This window comes from Lycium barbarum, chromosome 2 (genome assembly GCF_019175385.1).
Source record: "Lycium barbarum isolate Lr01 chromosome 2, ASM1917538v2, whole genome shotgun sequence".
Taxonomy (NCBI): Eukaryota; Viridiplantae; Streptophyta; class Magnoliopsida; order Solanales; family Solanaceae; genus Lycium; species Lycium barbarum.
The window spans coordinates 147,320,372-147,339,022 of NC_083338.1; the positions used below are offsets into that span (position 1 = coordinate 147,320,372).

General features: G+C 34.4%; 1 protein-coding gene across 1 annotated transcript; it reads left to right on the top strand.

The window, feature by feature from the left end:
• Positions 1 to 998: 998 nt before the first annotated feature.
• LOC132623517 (cytochrome P450 CYP82D47-like) lies at positions 999 to 3,465 on the top strand. The gene is made up of 2 exons (XM_060338295.1): positions 999 to 1,951; positions 2,547 to 3,465. Exons 1-2 carry the CDS (start codon positions 1,010 to 1,012, stop codon positions 3,168 to 3,170), a joined length of 1,566 nt encoding a protein of 521 aa, XP_060194278.1. The 5' UTR covers positions 999 to 1,009; the 3' UTR covers positions 3,171 to 3,465.
• The last annotated feature ends 15,186 nt before the right edge of the window (positions 3,466 to 18,651 follow it).

Here is an 18,651-nt window from a genome sequence, read left to right on the forward strand (position 1 = left end):
TTTTGAACATAAAAATTTTGAAGCATTGTAGTTAGGCTAGAGAGAAAACGACAGCAAAGACGTGGAAAGAAACTTAAAGAATTTTGTCTGGAAAGGTTAAGTAAAGTTGGGACGATAAAGTAAAACTAGTGTCGCAATAAATATTCCTGCTGTTTGATTTAGTTCGTAGTCAGTTTTTTATTTTAACTTGAGGTTGAGTTTTTTTTAAGTTTGAAAACTTAGTTCTCATCACTTTTTATCACAAAATTCAATGTTTTTTCAAGTAAAAATATATTCAAACACAAGCTCAATTTTTTAACTACTTCTTTTTAACTTTTCAAATGCTACTAATTTTTCTTTTCACATATCACCAACTTCATGTCCTAACAACGCCTACATAAGTTTACTAAGTCTCAAACACTTTGGCATTTGTTTTTGTTATCTTACGCTGTAAACCTCCACGTGCCATCGCTGTTTCTATTCCCACAAATTTGGTCCTTCGTTAAATTGGATATTATACATCTTTTCCACGCAATAAAAGATCAAAATTTCAACGCTTTTATTCTAGGATATGGTAAGTATCAATACGATGGTGGAGTTGGTGACGATAAAATGGTATATTAAATGCAACGGCTCTTGGACGTTCATTGATGATCGAATATTTTAAGTAATAGCAGTAATTAGTAGTACATTATAATCTTGAAAGACACTGTGATATGGTTGAAAACTAGAAGTATTTTTGGGCTGGTCGAGCCTATCAGCTGCTCCCTCCGTCTAATTTATGTGGCGTCTTTCTCTTTTTAATCCATCCTAAAAAAAAGTGTTACCTTTCTATAGGCAAACAAATATCTAAAATTTATTTTGAACTATAAATTTAAAGTCTTTTCTTCTTCCTTCAATTTTGTGCTAAGTCAAACAATACAATATAAATTGAGAAAATGGAGTATCACTTATTATCCATCTCTATATATAAGCTTCCCCACTGTTACTTCTCAAAGTAAAACATTTGAACAGATGACATAGCCTAAACATGGATTTGTTTTTTATTGCCATTACACTAGCTACCTCCATTATTTTTCTCTTCTTTGTTCACAAACAAATTTTCTCAACCAAAAGTAACAATGGACAGAAGAAGAGGGTACCTGAAGCAGCCGGAGCATGGCCAATTATGGGTCATCTCCACCTTCTCAGTGGATCCGAATCTGATCAGCTGCCTCATAAAATCTTGGGCCGCATGGCAGAGAAGTACGGTCCCATTTTCGGAATGAAGCTTGGAGTTCATCAGGTTGTAGTTGTGAGTGATCCCAAATTAGCCAAAGAATGCTTCACCACAAATGATTTGGCCCTTGCAAGCCGGCCTAAATCCATAGCTTCAGAGATCATAGGCTACAAAGACGCGATGATTGGGCTTGCTCCTTACGGACCTTACTGGCGAGAAACAAGGAAGATAGCCACAGCTGAATTGCTGTCCACAAGGAGAACCGAAATGCTCAAACACATTCGAGAATTTGAAGTGAAATCAGCTATCAAAGAGACGTATAATTACTGGGCGAAGAACAAGAGTACTAATAATTTAAATGGTGTTGTGAAGGTGGAAATGAAGGAATGGTTTGCAGATTTAATTATGAACACTATGGTGAAGATGTTATTTGGAGGAGGGCAAGAAGGGATAAATAAGGCTCACAAAGCAATTAGAGGATTTCTTGAATTGTTGGGGGCTTTTGTTGTGGCTGATTTTTTACCTTATTTAAGGCTGCTGGATATAGGAGGACATGAGAAGGCAATGAAGGAGGTTGCTAAAGAAATTGATTCTGTTGTTGAAAAATGGTTAGCAGAGCATAAAAGGAAAAGGGAAATTGATGGGATTAAATCAGGTGAAGAAGAAGATTTCATGGATGTCATGTTGTCCATTTGTGAAAATAGAGATATGCATGGATTTGATGCTGATACTGCTATCAAAGCTACTTGTATGGTACGTTTCGTCGTTCCCTTCTTCAAACTATTTACTCCAAAGTTGTTCTGTTTTTGGTTTATAGATCAATAACTATATGACTTGACTAAGAATTAAGGAAATATGTCACGATCAATTGAATCATATCAAGGGAAAATGTTCGAAGTTGCCCGACATTATAATTTTGGTCTATCTATACCCTTACCGTGATAAAATTGCCCCTCCCGTCTATCTAGCCATTAGCAGATCTCAAGCATAAAATAAGTGGACGTCAAAGCGTCTCACATTCTAGGGACAAAAAAAAAAAGTTTAAATTTACGTTACAACTTTCAACAGTATCTTAAATTTACCTTATGTTGGAGCTCTGTTAAGGATCGATTCAAGAATGAAACTTTTTCCTAACGACATGTAATATTAGTTTAGAAGGCTGACTGCGGACATGATTAAGTAGTTTTGAATAATACAGGGGCATATTTTGATCATTTTTCCTTATACCAATAGGGTTTACTTATTGTTTTCATCGCTAGCGTACAATAATTTAAATTGTTTTTGATCAATTAATTATCAATTTATTATGTGGAGCTAATTGCTGAATTTGTTAAATTTGGCTTGGTAGGGTCTGCTAGCGGCAGGTACTGACACCACGATTGTAACTCTAACATGGACTTTATCTTTACTCCTAAACAACTATGAAGCACTAAAAAAGGCTCAAGATGAGCTAGACACTCATGTTGGGAAGAACAGATGGGTACAAGAACCGGATATCAAGAACTTGGTCTATCTTCAAGCGATTGTCAAAGAAGCATTACGTTTATATCCAGCTGCACCACTCTCGGTACCACATGAGTCGATGGAGGATTCTACTATCAGTGGCTACGATATACCAAAAGGCACTCGCTTATTAGTGAACATATGGAAGCTTCATCACGATCCTAATATATGGTCAAATCCTCACGGGTTCAAGCCAGAGAGGTTCTTGACGACACACAAGGATGTCGATGTAAGGGGCAGTCACTTTGAGTTGATACCATTTGGTAGTGGAAGAAGAATGTGCCCCGGAATTTCCTTGGCCCTTCAAGTTGTGCCCTTTGTAACAGCCGTGTTGCTGCAGGGGTTTGACATGAAGAGGCCTTCGGATAAACCAATTGATATGAGTGAGGGCTTTGGATTGACAGTCCTCAAAGCTACTCCACTCGAAGCTCTCCTTGCTCCCCGCTTGGCTCCCAATCTTTATGAATGAAATGCGTCTGAAGGTTTTACCTCATGCCAGGATTGTAAACTAATTTGTAATATTGAAGTGAAATAATAAAGAAACGTCAAAATTCCCACATTCGAAATGTGATTTAGAAGAAACTCTTGACATCATCTTGAAGATGACATTATTTTTAGACTCCTACATTGCAAATTTCAGGTTGTAACTGTGACATTAGCCTACAATACTCTCCCAACTTTAGTTACTACTTTTGGATCGTTCAGGTTGAAGGGATATATATATGCACGGTTTATTACCTTCTCAAGAAATTTCCTTAAGCTTTGGTCGACATCTTTGTTGTCACTTTCTCTCTGTACAAAACGTTTAATGAGTTGATATATCAAAATCAATGAAACTTCATCCGAGCTCTAGATGCATGCTAATAATCACATATTTCAATAGCTTAGTGATCTTAGTTTCCCTCTTCACGTGGATGGTGAAATCTACCATTATGTTTTGTCTAAATAAAAACGCTTTCAAAATATCTACTCAGTCTTGTTTTGTACATACAAAAATTTACTAGCACAAGAAGTCAGAATAATACAATTCTCATAATCAAGATGAATTATATTTAATTTTGTGCGACAATCATACCAATAGCTATCGAATTTCATCTTCGATTGTGAACATAAATCTTATTCTTATAAGAACCGATAATTTATTTTTCTGTGCATAAGATAAAACTCTATATACTAAATCATCTATTATATAAGTAAACAGACACATAGACGAGTATATGATCTATTTTAATCTTAATTAAATCTAAATAAAAAAAATTGTTCTATAGTATCTAAACACATATTTAACTGTACGACTCCCTATTGACGTGTCTCGTACGTTAATAATAGCACGTAGATGTTCAGGCGATCAACATTAGCTATACTATTTCCCTGCTTCTTCCACAATTGTATATTCGTTTGTGAGTAAAGTGTCGACAATATTTCATAGCCAATTACTTAATACTATAGAGAACAAATAGTTCATTTATAATCTATTTTAAGTAATAATTTAATTTTAAAATGGTATGACAGCTATTGACTGCTAGTTTACAGCCTTTTTCTGTTTTATTTAGTTTACTTTATAGATTGAAGGTATAAAAAGTTTTAGTTTCTCTTTTAATATAGTCCCTACCACTTCATATAATTTAATATAGTCTCTACCGCTTCATATAATTTTAGTTTATCTAAATAAATTATAAAATTACTTATATTCAAATAATTCCTTTAATCGAACTCAAAATGACATCCTTCATGTTGTAGTGGGGAAAGACGAATTTAGAGGATGAAGGTGTATTTGGTGTCACGTTTAATTAGCTCACCAGAATCTGTGTTTTTTGAAAGGAAAAAAGAGCACTTTTTTTGGTTGAGAGAGAAGTGACGATCTCAAATATAAACCAAAGTTAGAGCCTTTTTTGAAGGACGATAATAATTGTTAACCACAATTGATAATTTGATGTATTTGAAAAGCTCAATGTTATTATCAGACGAGTTGTTGCATTTATTTTAATGTCTTTGCTATTTTAAATAATTTGTTCTTTTTGTATAAAAAAAATAATTTATTGACACGTGCAACTACGTACGCTAAAATTAGATAGATATCCTATTGTTAATACTAAATTTGTAGTCCAATCTAAACTCTGAAAAGTTTAAAAAATCAATCCAATCAAAAAATCCTAACCACAAATCCAAAAATGTCAGATTTCCTAGACCCCGCCAATCCCCAACCACAAGTGGAATCTGTTGTGTTTTTGGGATTTTTCCCTTCCTATGTGAATAAACATTTTTTTGCGCGGATTGCCCTTCTTTTGGGGTGGTCTTTAAATTTTTCCCCTCATATTTGTGGTCTTTAAATTATGCCCCTTATATTGCTGGTCTTTAATTTTTGCCCTTCGCATTGCAACCTTGAGCGTTCACGCAGAAATCATGAGGTTCTGGGTTCGAACCCCGCTCAAGCATAAATTAAAAAAATAAATTGCAAGGCAAGGTTTGGGTCGCGTGTATGCCGAACCCGGCATACACTTGTTAAGGAATTACCAAAGTTATGCCGGACCCGGCATACTCATGCCTTATGGGCAGACTTGGCATAAATATGCTGAGTCCAGCATAACTTTGGTAATTCCTTAACAAGTTTATGCTGGTGGAGGCATACTTATGGGCAAACTTTTAGTTAAGCCTTAACTAAAAGTCTTTTCGTAGTTATGCTTTATGGGACAGACTTTTAATTAAGACACAACTAAAAGTATGCCCCATAAGGCATAACTAAAAGTATGCCCCATAAGACGGAACTTTTCCTTAAGGCATAACTAAAAATTTGCCTTATAAGACAAAGTCTATGTCTTAAGGAAAAGTTATGCCTTATGGGGCATACTTTTAGTTATGCCTTAACTAAAAGTCTGCCACATAAGGCATAACTAGGAAAAAACTTTTAGTTAAAGCTTAACTAAAAGTTTGCCCATTAAAAGTTTTCCCATAAGTATGCCGGACCCGGCATAAACTTGTGAAGGAATTACCAAAGTTATGCTGGACCCTTCATACTTATGCCAAGTCTGCCCATAAGGCATAAGTATGCCGGGTCCGACATAACTTTGAAAATTCCTTCACAAGTGTATGCCGGTGGGGGCATAGCGAAATTCAAACTCTGCCTTGGGATTTTTTTTTTTAAATTTTGACTGAGTGGGGGTTCGAACCTGGAACCCATGAGTTTTAGCCGAATGGCAAAATTTAAAGATTTCAATTATGAGGGGCAAAATTTAAAGACCACCCCAAAAGAAGGGCAATTCTGCGAATTGCCTGTGAATAAATAAGACACCTTTTGGACCTTGCCCACTTTACCCTAAAGCCCATTATATATAGGATCAACTTAAGTCTTATTTCATAACACAAAACTGAATTCATAGCAGCCATATATATAAAATAAAAATTATCTGTCTAATGTTAAATTTCAGTGGAATCTTGTCAATTGTTAAAAAAGAAAAAGAAAAGAAGTACCGTTCATCAAAGAAAAAGAGGAACACATCAAAATAAATTAGCAATTAAATTAACTCAAAATACAAACTTACTAATCAGAAGTTCAAAAATCTAGAAAAAAGGAGGAACTATCGGAAAGTTCAAAAATTCATAAGGAAATACACGAAATCATCTACTATATAAATAAACAGATACATAGACGAGTATATGATCTATTTTAATCTTTATTAAAACTAAATAAAAAATTGTACTATAGTATCTAAACACATATTTAACAGTACTAGTCTCTAGCTATCTCTAGATGTTTAGGAGATCAACATTAGCTATGCTATTTCCTTGCTTCTTCCACAATTGTATATCGTTTGCGAGTAAAGTGTCAGCAATATTTTATAACCAATTACTTAATACCATAGAGAACGAATAATTCATTTATAATCTATTTTAAGAAATGATTCAATTTTAAAATGATATAATGGCTATTGACTGCTAGTTTAGAGTCTTTTTCTTTTTTATTTATTTTACTTTCTTGATTGAAGGTATAAAAAGTTTTAGTTTCTCTTTTAATATAGTCCATACTGCTTCATATAATTTTAGTTTATCTAAATAAATTATAAAATTTCTTTTATTCAAATAATTCTTTCAATCGAACTCAAAATGACATCCTTCATCTTTTAGTGGGGAAAGACGAATTTACAGGATGAAGGTGTATTTGGTGTCACATTTAATTAGCTCATCATAATTCCTTTTTATCGTTCTTTATTTTATTTTTTTAAACAGCTAACTTAATATATTGACTAAAATTTAAAAAATACTGATTAGAATTTATTAATGTATCTAAACAGTTTAACTGACCTTGTTCAAGGTAACCTTTAATAGTCAAAACCTAGCAGTCAATAGCTTTCACGACCGTAATCTTAAAACATTAACAATACTATCCAATATAGAATAATCTTTCCTGAAAAAATACTTTATTTTTCAGAGGTATAAAAGTCGATTAATATTAATGATATTTTGGTCAACCAAAATAATACAATAAAAATAAAAGAAGACATGAAAAAGGAAAACTTTGGCCAATTTGGTCTTAGCAATTACCACTACCAGTTATGTCCTCTTCAATATTTACATCAGCATCCCCAACCTTTTGTCTCAACGTAATTTGCTAGTGATGGTAAAGAGAAAAAAATAATACAACAATTTTATAGCTAAAATATATTGAATCCAAATCAAAAGCAACTCTTAAAATTGCATATTGAGTCCCACAAACACTCCCTATAAAAATCAAAGTGATATCTAAAAAAACAACACAATAACCATTAGAACTAAAGAAAGATTAAAAAAGACAAATTTTAAAATAAGAAAAAGCAAAGAAAATCAGTTTCGGATGAAATCTAATAAAAACTAAGGATAATCAACTTACAATGATACAGTTTTTACTTTTAACATGTTGTCTTGATTTTTCCACTTTCACTAGATGGGAGTCCTGCTGCTAGTCAAGAAGATGAAGTTGGATCCGTAAGATCCTCTTTTCTGGAGCAAAACTCGTTGTATGTTTTCCAGTGGCTTTTTACCATGTGTTTGGTGTATTAACTAGTAGTAATTTTTTCCTAACCTTTTTGAAACTTGGTGGGTACACGAGTTCTATTATCACACAAAGACTTGTTGGCCTTGTGTAGTTCAATACTAACGTGATTTAGGTTTAAGAAGTGTGTCCAAAAGAAATAGGATTAAAGCTTAATAAGGGCATAAAAGTCCTTCAGTTAAAGCTATTTTGGTCAACCAACATTTATATTCATGCTTTTAAAATAACTAGATATAATATGCCCGTGCAAGCAGGGGCCCAACAATTTATGTTATAAATTATTATACTTCTATTTTTTCGACCAGTTATTTAATACTTTTATTTGTTCAAGCAAGAACATACTATTTGTTTCTGTTTTGTTAGATATAAGGACACAAGTCACATTCAGCTTTAGGCTATATTATGTTAGCTTCTTGCAATTGAAAAGGGCAAGGATCGATGGCTATGCAGATGCAAAATCGTCACAGATCATACTGGTTTCTAGGTGAATACCTACGGCAAAGTACAGAAATTCAGGTAACCATTTTTTTTTGTGCGCCGAACCACACTTTATTTGGTTGAACATTAATACTCACGTGTCGGGGAAAAAAAGAATATTAAGACATGCATCAACCCAAGCTAATAACGTTTTCCCCTTCTTTTTCTTTTCTTTTTGCCCTTCAAAATTTTCATTTGGTCTCAAATTGTATAAATAAAAGCTATAGGTCCTTCTACATGAGGTTTCCAGCGTCTAACATAATTAAAGAAAAAAGGAGGAAACATTGTCAAATGAGTTATACATTTATTAAGCAACAAAAGCTCATATCTTCAAAGCAGTTCTGCTACTTGGCCAAGCCACTAAGAGAAGGAAAATACTCTTCTCTTCCATGAAGAAGCTTATTGCATACTGGGTATATGGTGATGCATTCACTTGGAAGATCGGTCACTTTATCACTTACCTTATCATAACCTTCCTCTTTAAACTCTTCGACAAACATATCAGAACCTGTCAATTACATGAAAAAGCCAAGCAAGATATTTTGTCTAGTTTATCATTAAAATAACTTTGGTACTAAATAGGGAAAAACTGGATTTGGTATACAATATTACCAAGCTTTTGTATGGAATTATAATGGGAAAAATGTTGGGAAAAATGTAGTGTAGGTCAAAAGTAGTAGTTAAACTGATTATACAACTATGTTCAAAAAGGCTCACAATATAGATTAAGAGACAGATGGAAATTTGTACTTGTTTGATGTTATTCCACCAATTTAAGAATTTGAAATTTAAAAGTTCTGCCTTCAGTAAAGCATAAATGCAAAATGTAACTAAAAATTAATAACAGAGAAGAACCAAGGATCTTCACAAATCAGTAAATAATTATAGGAATACTCTAGGAAATGATAATTCATTAAACCTCAAAATACATTTATTTCCAATTTCAAATTCATTCAAATAACATTCTTCTTTCAAAAATAAGCATATCATTATTTTCTACTCTCACATAAAATTTCTAAAGCGCAAAAATTCTCTTTGCAGGGAGTTTCACTATTTGCTCAAGCATATTGATCTAAATGTTTGAAACATAGGTGATAGGACCATGTGCTACTTTCTAATCTTTCTTACATGCTTTTCATAACTCAAATCGAAGCAATGACGTCAAATGAATATGCATACTGGTTTCAATGTGAGCCGGACACCACCGGACAAAATAAATGTGTAAGACTCGATTAGGTGGTGAAACTTACCTGGTGCATAAGAATATGAGAAATAGTCGTCTCAGGGGATGAGCTTCTAAAAGCTTCACCATGACTAACAACTGCATTCAACCAGCAGCTTCTTCCTTCAGCTCATTTTTCAGAGCTTGATAATTTATGATCGACAGAATGATTTTGGGAACTGACAATGAATGCATGCTGCAGCTTAAATTGGCAGCACCAACTATGTAAAAATCCTAGGCCGAATCCAGATATTAAAACTCTTTTCGTGGATCATTCTTGTGGACAACCAAATGGTGCTCGAGCACCATCACCTGCAAACAATCCGTTGCTTGGATCAGTGCCAAAACCAGGCAGCTTCCCTCCTCTCGGTGCACATGGGTTTGGTTTTTTGTACAGCTTAATTCCTACTTATGTTTAATCTCTAAGAGTTCTGCTTATTCTGTTACAAACTTTTTTCAGCCTTTCCAACCTGGGCCAGCACACAAGACATGATTCGTTTAATTATGTTCCTATATTTAGGACTTTGAAATCGACTAAAATATTATATACTAAATACTTTCTTATTTCAACTAGGTACGAATCATAATATTTTGGTATTCTTTTAATTTTGGACAAATCCTTGTCTTCTCCGATTAATAAGCTCGAGCCGCATTCCATTTTTTATTTGATTTAGTAAACTTTACTATGCTAAAGGACAAGCTAATTTGTTCATAGATCAAAAATAAATTTGCTTTTACAAAAGTTAACTAAGTTCTAACATGGGAATTAGTAAAAGAACTAAATAAATGATAATGTATGGAGTGATTCCTCTTGTATGCGGCTGTACTCTCACAAAATTGAGAACAAAAATGTTCTAATTGTTATAAAATAAAGCTAAAAGAGTCACAATATTAAAGGATGAAAACCATAGAAATAGAATGACAAAAGAGGAGAGATTTTTACTATTCTTCCAAAATGTGTTACAAGTGTATTTCATATGAAAACTTATGCCTCTATTTATAGTGCTACATATGCATTCAATATATGAGAAAATGGAGGAACCATTAAGATGGTGGAAGAAAATGGAGGAACCATTAAGATGGTGGAGGAAAATGGAGGAACCATTAAGATGGTGGAGGAGAAGCATTATATTTGTGTATTGGACATTCATAATATATTTCATAACACTCCCCCTTGGATGTCCATAGATGATGTGCATCGTTAAAAACCTTATTGGGAAAAACCCTGTGGGAAAATGCCTCAATGAAGGAAAAAGAGTACACATATCTAGTAATACGTTTTGAGAGTTGCCTCATTAAAAACCTTACCAAGAAAACCCAATGGGACAAAACTTGGTTAAGGAAAAAAGAGTACAACACGTATTTCACTCCCCCTGACGAAGACCAATATTCAGATGTCGGAGTCTTCGCATTCCAATCTTGAATATCATTTTCTCAAGAGTTGAAGTTGGCAAAGATTTGGTGAACAAATTTGCAGGATTGTCACTTGAACGAATTTGTTGCACATCAAGATCACCATTCTTCTGGAGATCATGTGTGAAAAATAACTTTGGTGAAATGTGCTTCGTTCTATCTCCTTTTATAAATCCTCCTTTTAATTGAGCTATGCATGCAGCATTATCTTCATATAATACTGTGGGTATTTTTGTATTACACTTCAAGCCACATCCTTCTCTGATGAAATGTATCACTGATCTCAACCACACTGTGAGGACCCACAGCTGGGCCTTGGCCATACTGTGAACCCTTGTGCCAGCCCCTTACAACTGGACACCATGACAAGTCATGGTGTCCAGTTGTAAAGGGCTGGCACAAGGGTTCACAGTATGGCCAAGGCCCAGCTGTGGGTCCTCACACACACACACTCTCTACTTGCTTCATGAATAGCTATTATCTCAGCATGATTCGAAGAAGTAGCAACAATGGATTGCTTTGTGGATCGCCATGATATATCAGTACCCCGCATGTAAACAAATAGCCTGTTTGAGATCGAGCTTTATGTGGATCAGATAAATAACCTGCATCTGCATAACCAACAAGATCTGTACTACCTTTGTTAGTATAAAACAGACCCATATCGCTAGTTCCCTTCAGATATCGCAATATATGCTTAACTCCGTTCCAATGTCTTCGTGTAGGAGAAGAGTTATATCTTGCTAGCAAATTAACAGAGAACGCTATGTCAGGTCTTGTAGCGTTGGCAAGATACATAAGTGCACCAATTGCACTAAGATATGGTACTTCAGGACCAAGAAGCTCTTCATTTTCTTCTTGAGGTCGGAACGGATCTTTACTCACTTCAAGTGAGCGAACAACCATTGGAGTACTTAAAGGATGCGCATTGTCCATGTAAAATCTTTTTAAAACCTTTTCGGTATAAGCTGATTGATGGATAAGGATCCCATCTGTCAAGTGTTCAATCTGCAAACCAAGATAAAATTTTGCTTTTCCCAGATCTTTCATCTCAAATTCTTTCTTTAAATATTCAATCGCCTTTTGGAGCTCTTCTGGAGTTCCAATTAGGTTTATGTCATCAACATAAACAGCGATTATAACGAACTCTAATTTTGCTTTCTTAATAAAAACACATGGACAAATGGCATCATTTATATAACCTTCTTTTACCAAGTACTCACTGAGGCGATTGTACCACATGCGCCCTGATTGTTTTAGACCATACAACGATCTTTGTAATCTGATTGAATACATCTCCCGAGACTTTGAGTTAATTGCTTCAGGCATTTTAAATCCTTCAGGAATTCTCATATAGACTTCATTCTCAAGTGAGCCATAAAGGTAAGCTGTAACCACATCCATCAGATGTATTTCAAGGTTTTCATGTACAGCTAAACTGATGAGATATCGAAATGTTATGCCATCCATAACTGGTGAATATGTTTCTTCATAGTCGATACCGGGTCGTTGAGAGAATCCTTGTGCAACAAGGCGTGCCTTGTATCTCACAATTTCATTTCTCTCATTCCTTTTTCGCACAAAAACCCATTTATGGCCAATTGGTTTTACACCATTAGGCGTTTGGACTACAGGTCCAAAAACCTCGCGTTTGGCAAGTGAATTCAATTCTGATTGAACTGCCTCTTGCCATTTTGGCCAATCATATCTTCGCCGACATTCTTCGACAGATTGGGGTTCCTGATCGTCAATGTCTTTCATAATATTTAGGGCAACATTATATGCAAAAACATTATCCACCATAATCTTCGATCGATTCAAATTTATCCCATCACCAGAAGAACTCAATGATAGTTCTTTATTTGCTTGAGTCTCGAGTTCCCTAATATCTTCAGGAGTATCAGGATTAGTCAGACCTTGAATATCTTCATGAAATTCTTTCGTAGTGTCATTTTGATCATTTTTCGTGTTTCTTTTTCTAGGATTTTTATCCTTAGAACCCAATGGCCTACCACGCTTCAGGCGTGTATGAGATTCAGAGGCTATGACACTAGTAGATTGTCCCTTTGGAACATCAATTCGGATAGGCACATTCTCTGCAGGGATATGTGATTTAGTTATCCTTTTCAAATCAGTAAATGCGTCTGGCATTTGATTTGCTATTTTTTGCAAGTGAACGATCTTCTGGATTTCCTGTTCACATATGGGGGCACGTGCATCAAAATGAGATAGCGATGGAACTTTCCACGCAATTTCTCTTTTGATTTCTTTTTTCTCTCCCTCTAATTGTGGGAAATTTGTTTCATCAAATCGACAATCTGCAAATCGGGCAGTGAATAAATCTCCCGTCAATGGCTCAAGATAGCGAATAATATAGGGTGATTCAAACCCAACATATATCCCTAACCTTCTTTGGGGGCCCATCTTAGTACGCTGTGGTGGTGCTACAGGCACATATACAGCACAGCCAAAGATTCGGAGATGAGCAATATTTGGTTCATGACCAAATACTAATTGTGACGGGGAGTATTTATTATAATGAGTCGGCCTGAGACGAATAAGAGATGCTGCATGTAAAATAGCATATCCCCAGACGGTAGTGGGCAACCATGTTTTCATAAGCAGTGGTCTTGCTATCAATTGTAGTCGTTTAATAAATGGCTCAGCAAGGCCATTTTGGGTATGAACATGTGCTACAGGATGTTCAACTTTTATCCCAACTGATAAACAATAATCATCAAAGATTGAGATGTAAATTGTCCAGCATTATCGAGGCGTATAGCCTTAATGGGATAATCTGGACACTGTGCCCTTAAGCGTATTATTTGTGCCAATAATTTTGCAAACGCCAGGTTGCGAGAAGATAAGAGGCACACATGAGACCATCTTGAAGATGCGTCTATTAGGACCATAAAATATCTGAATGACCCACAAGGTGGATGAATAGGTCCACATATATCCCCATGTATACGTTCTAGAAAAGTAGGAGATTCAATGTCAACTTTCATTGGTGATGACTTAGCTATCAATTTACCCTGATAATAAGCAGCACATGAAAATTCACCACTTTCAAGAATCTTCAGGTTCTTAAGTGGATGCCCATTTGAATTTTCAATAATTCATCTCATCATTATTGATCTAGGGTGACCCATTCGGTCATGCCAAAGCATAAAAGTACTTGAATCATTAAACTTCTGGTTTACGATCGAGTGTGCTTCAATTGTACTAATTTTTGCATAATACAAACCAGAAGACAAAGTTGGCAATTTCTCTAAAACATATTTCTGGCCGGAGACATTCTTTGTAATGGCAAGATATTCATCATTTATTTCGTTTAATGTCTCAGCGTGATATCCATTACGACGGATATCTTTGAAACTTAACAAGTTTCTTGGGGATTTAGAAGAGAATAATGCATCTTCTATAACAAGTTTCGTCCCCTTAGTCAGAAATATAGTAGCTCTTCCGGAGCCTTCAATCAATTTCGAATTACCAGAAATTGTATTAATATTTCCCTTTTTTCTACGCAAGTGAGAAAAGTATTTCTCATCTTTGAATATGGCATGCGTTGTTCCACTATCAATCACACAAATATCTTCATGATTGGTCATTGATCCAAATAAAATTTGAGGAATTTCCATAGATTCTTCGAGGCTTTAAAGTATTTGCTCGGAACGACAGAGTCTCGTGCTGATAACGTGTTATAAAATGAAGCTAAAAGAGTCACAATATTAAAGGATGAAAACCATAGAAATAGAATGACAAAAGAGGAGAGATTTTTACTATTCTTCCAAAATGTGTTACAAGTGTATTTCATATGAAAACTTATGCCTCTATTTATAGTGCTACATATGCATTCAATATATGAAAAAATGGAGGAACCATTAAGATGGTGGAGGAAAATGGAGGAACCATTAAGATGGTGGAGGAGAAGCATTATATTTGTGTATTGGACATTCATAATATATTTCATAACACTAATAATTTTTTTCATTAGACGTGATGACATAACCTTATTAATATAACATTATTGTTAGCCTTTTTACCCTTTAAAAATAGATTTCACACTAGACGAAATAATCATTTAATTATTTCCTAATATTTAGGATTTCAAAATAAATAAAATTTTATTTATTAAATCTTTCCTTATTTGAACTATATACAACAACAACAACAACAACCCAGTGAAATCCCACAACGTGGGGTCTGGGGAGGGTAGAGTGTACGCAGACCTTACTCCTACCAAGGTAGGATGGCTGTTTCCGAGAGACCCTCGACTCAATAAAAACTTATTTGAACTATATACTAAGTCCTAAAATTTAGAACTTTAAAATCATTCAAATTTACCTTGTATAAATTCTTACCTTATTTACAGGAATATTTGTCCTTTTCAGTCAATAAATAGGGAATTTTAGTTCCTTCTTGAAACATGTTACATGTATATTAAACTTATAGTGTATATAATTTTTCTATTCTCTTATTTGATCTCATTCAAAAACCTATATGTCCATGGAAGTCTAATCACGGACACTATCCAAAATCTCTTTGTGTTCATAGTGACAGCGAATTCTGTTTCTTCTCTTAAAGGTTACTTTTCTTATCCAAGAAGTTGATCGTTTTTTCTTTTTTCTTTTTTCGTACAGGCTTTAATGGTTATCACACGCAAACAATCTGTTTAAAGGTAATTTAATTTCATTTATCAATTTAAATAACTATCTTTTATCGGTAGATGATGCTCTGCAAGCATGTTTTTCCATCCAAAGTAGTAACTGAGACACACCCTTTCTCCGACTTTGTGTTGTTTTTGTTTTTGTAGCTGCTTAGGCGCACGGGTAGCTAGAAAACTTCCAACAAGGGGAAATTAAAAAATACGATAAACTATTGGCATCTGGTTCTACTAATTGGGGCGTAGAAGGCATCGATCAGTCAGTTGTCTTGATTGCTATATGGAATGTGTAACCATACAGTAGATGAAGTCCTCTAAAACCATTGATAAACTTATTTTATATTCAAGGTTATTTAGGTTAGCGGATTATGCCTTTTTCTTTGAAAATATCTATAATGTTTAAATTTGTTTCTAAATGTTACTATCATTAGCGCTTACATTTTACATAATTTGTTCTTGTTGCATTTATTTTAACGTCGTTGCTATTTTAAATATTTTGTTCTTGTTGTATAAAAAAAATTAATTTATTGACACGCGCAACGCATGTACGCTAAAACTAGTATATATATAAATAGATAGATATATATCCCATGGTTAATACTAAATCCGTAGTCCAATCCAAACTCTGAAAAGTTTAAAAAATCAATACAATCAGAAAATCCTAACCACAAATCCAAACATATCAGATTTCCTAAACCCCGCCAATCCCCTACCACAAGTGGAATCTGTTGGATTTTTGGGTTTTTTTCCTTCCTATGTGGATAAATAAAACACTTTTTGGATCTACCCCACTTTGCCCTAAAGCCCACTATATATAGGATCAATTTAGGTCTTATTTTTATAGCACAAGAATGCATTTCATTAATGGTCATTAAATTAAGAAAAAGCCAAAAAGAAAGCTCAAAGTAAGAACAATTTAATTTTATTGATTTTTCAGTATCTTTTTTGTGATTTAATGTGAATGAACATTTACAAAAATATCTCGAAATATTAAGGCTTTTAATTATTTTCATTTATTTATAAGTTAACTTTATTGATTTAATCATACAACAATGTTTTCGCATTAATTGAGTATTATAATATCTTTTGGTAAAAAAATAAGTTAGCCTGTATGGGTTCAATTCAATAAAAACAAATGAAATTAACTTAACATATGAAAAGCTCAATTTGAATTATTGGCGACTTTTCAAATTAATGTTACAAAACAAAGAAGCAACAACAGAAAAAATTTAAAAATATCTACAAATTGAATTTATTAACGTTGGGTTGGACCCGGGCTTAGCACGGGCTTAGTGACACTAGTTAGTGGAATATATTGGTGCACGTGGAAACTTTTTTCTTTCTATTTCTGGTTGTCTTTCATTGGGGGACTCGTTCAGTTCATTTTCAATGGCATGGCTAGTAGGCATGTTCATCGGATGGATCGGATTGAGTTTAGGACATCTCGGATTATAATTATGGTTTTCGGATTTCGCAAAATGTAATTCGAATCCGATCCAAATACTTTCGGATTGGATCATATTTTTCAAGTTTGGGTTTCGGAGAATCGGTTTGGGTAATTCAGATTATCGGATCGGCCTATAAGTTAAATTGCTTCTTCTTTTTCTTCTTACAAATTGAAAAATCAAATAAAATATTCATACCAAATTGCCTTAACATATATTGCCTCGTTGCTATCAGAATCATATAGAGGAAGCATTATAAGCAATAAAATCATTACCAAGGATGCAACAGAAGCACTGGTCCTATGAATTAACAAGTCCAATTCAGTAAGATTATCCCATACATAGAATATACTGATAATGAAACAAAAAGGAAATCTAAAATGTCGTCATCTTTAAATACTAATATAATAAAGTTTTAAATACGGAGCACAAATTACAATGTTATATTAATCGTGTTTTGAACATAGTATGTGTGTGTGTCTATATATATATATATATATTATCACTATTCAAACACAACTACATACACATAGATACATGATACGCCCAAATTACACCTTTTAATATCATGAGTAAGCGGTCGTTGTCAAATATAGAACCCAACGAGGTTGGGGTCGAATCCCACAGAGAATACAATGAAGAAATATACTTAATAAGTGTAACACCCGACTATTAGTCTATATTTCAAGGGAAAGGGGAATATAATAATGGTTTGATTGTTGTTTGTTCATTAAAGACTAAGAATGGTTATAAGATGTAAACGATTGGTAAATGGGACTAAGGTTGTGGTTCCAATGGGAAGTAATGCGATTGGATATCAATTCAACTTATTTATATGCCTAAGTGCATTAAACCAAGGGTCACGCGGATCTTGCCAAAAGTTTTCCAACCAAATTAGCAAATTTCATCCTAGGCTTTTCCAAACCCTAGAATGTTTTATAAGAGAACACCCATGTAGCCTCAACTAGCTTTCCTCTTCCTAGCTCAAGCTATTAGATGGATTTAATGACCCAAATTGTTGTTATTAACTCTTTTCCTAACCTCTGCTTTCTTTTCCAAGCAAAGTAATGGTGTTAAGGCACAAGTAATGTTGTACACCATCACAAGACATTAATGCTTGAAGAGTTAATAGAAAACACCATTAGCATATAAATGTAGTATGAGTATGAAACCCAATCACATAACTAACACATTTGGTCCCACAACCTTAGCTAAAAGATTAGCTACTAATATCCATTAAAGGTAAAGCAATAAAGTAAAATGTATTCATAAAGCTTACAAAAGTATTGGATGGAGAAGATGACAAAAGCCAAAAAGAATCTCTTAAAGGCTTCACCAACCAATAATAAATGAGCTCCACAAAAATCTAGACTAAAAAGCTGTGCAATAATCAGTCCAAAACCATAGAAAATCTATTTATAGAATGTCCAAAACGGGAACAATTTCCAGACAAAAATGCCCCTGCGCATCTGGTGCGAATCGCACTTGGTGTCGCATGTGCAACCTGCGAGTCGCAGGTTGCACCAAATCATCGCAGGTGTCGCATCTTCAATCAGCTGTGGAGCAGCATCTGCAACATAGGATGCAACTCGCAGGTACCACCTGCGAGTCGCATGTGGTGCACCACTGTCCTGTTTTCTTTGTCCATTCTCTGTCAACAGATGTTGCACCACCTGCGACTCGCATGCAGTACCTGCGATT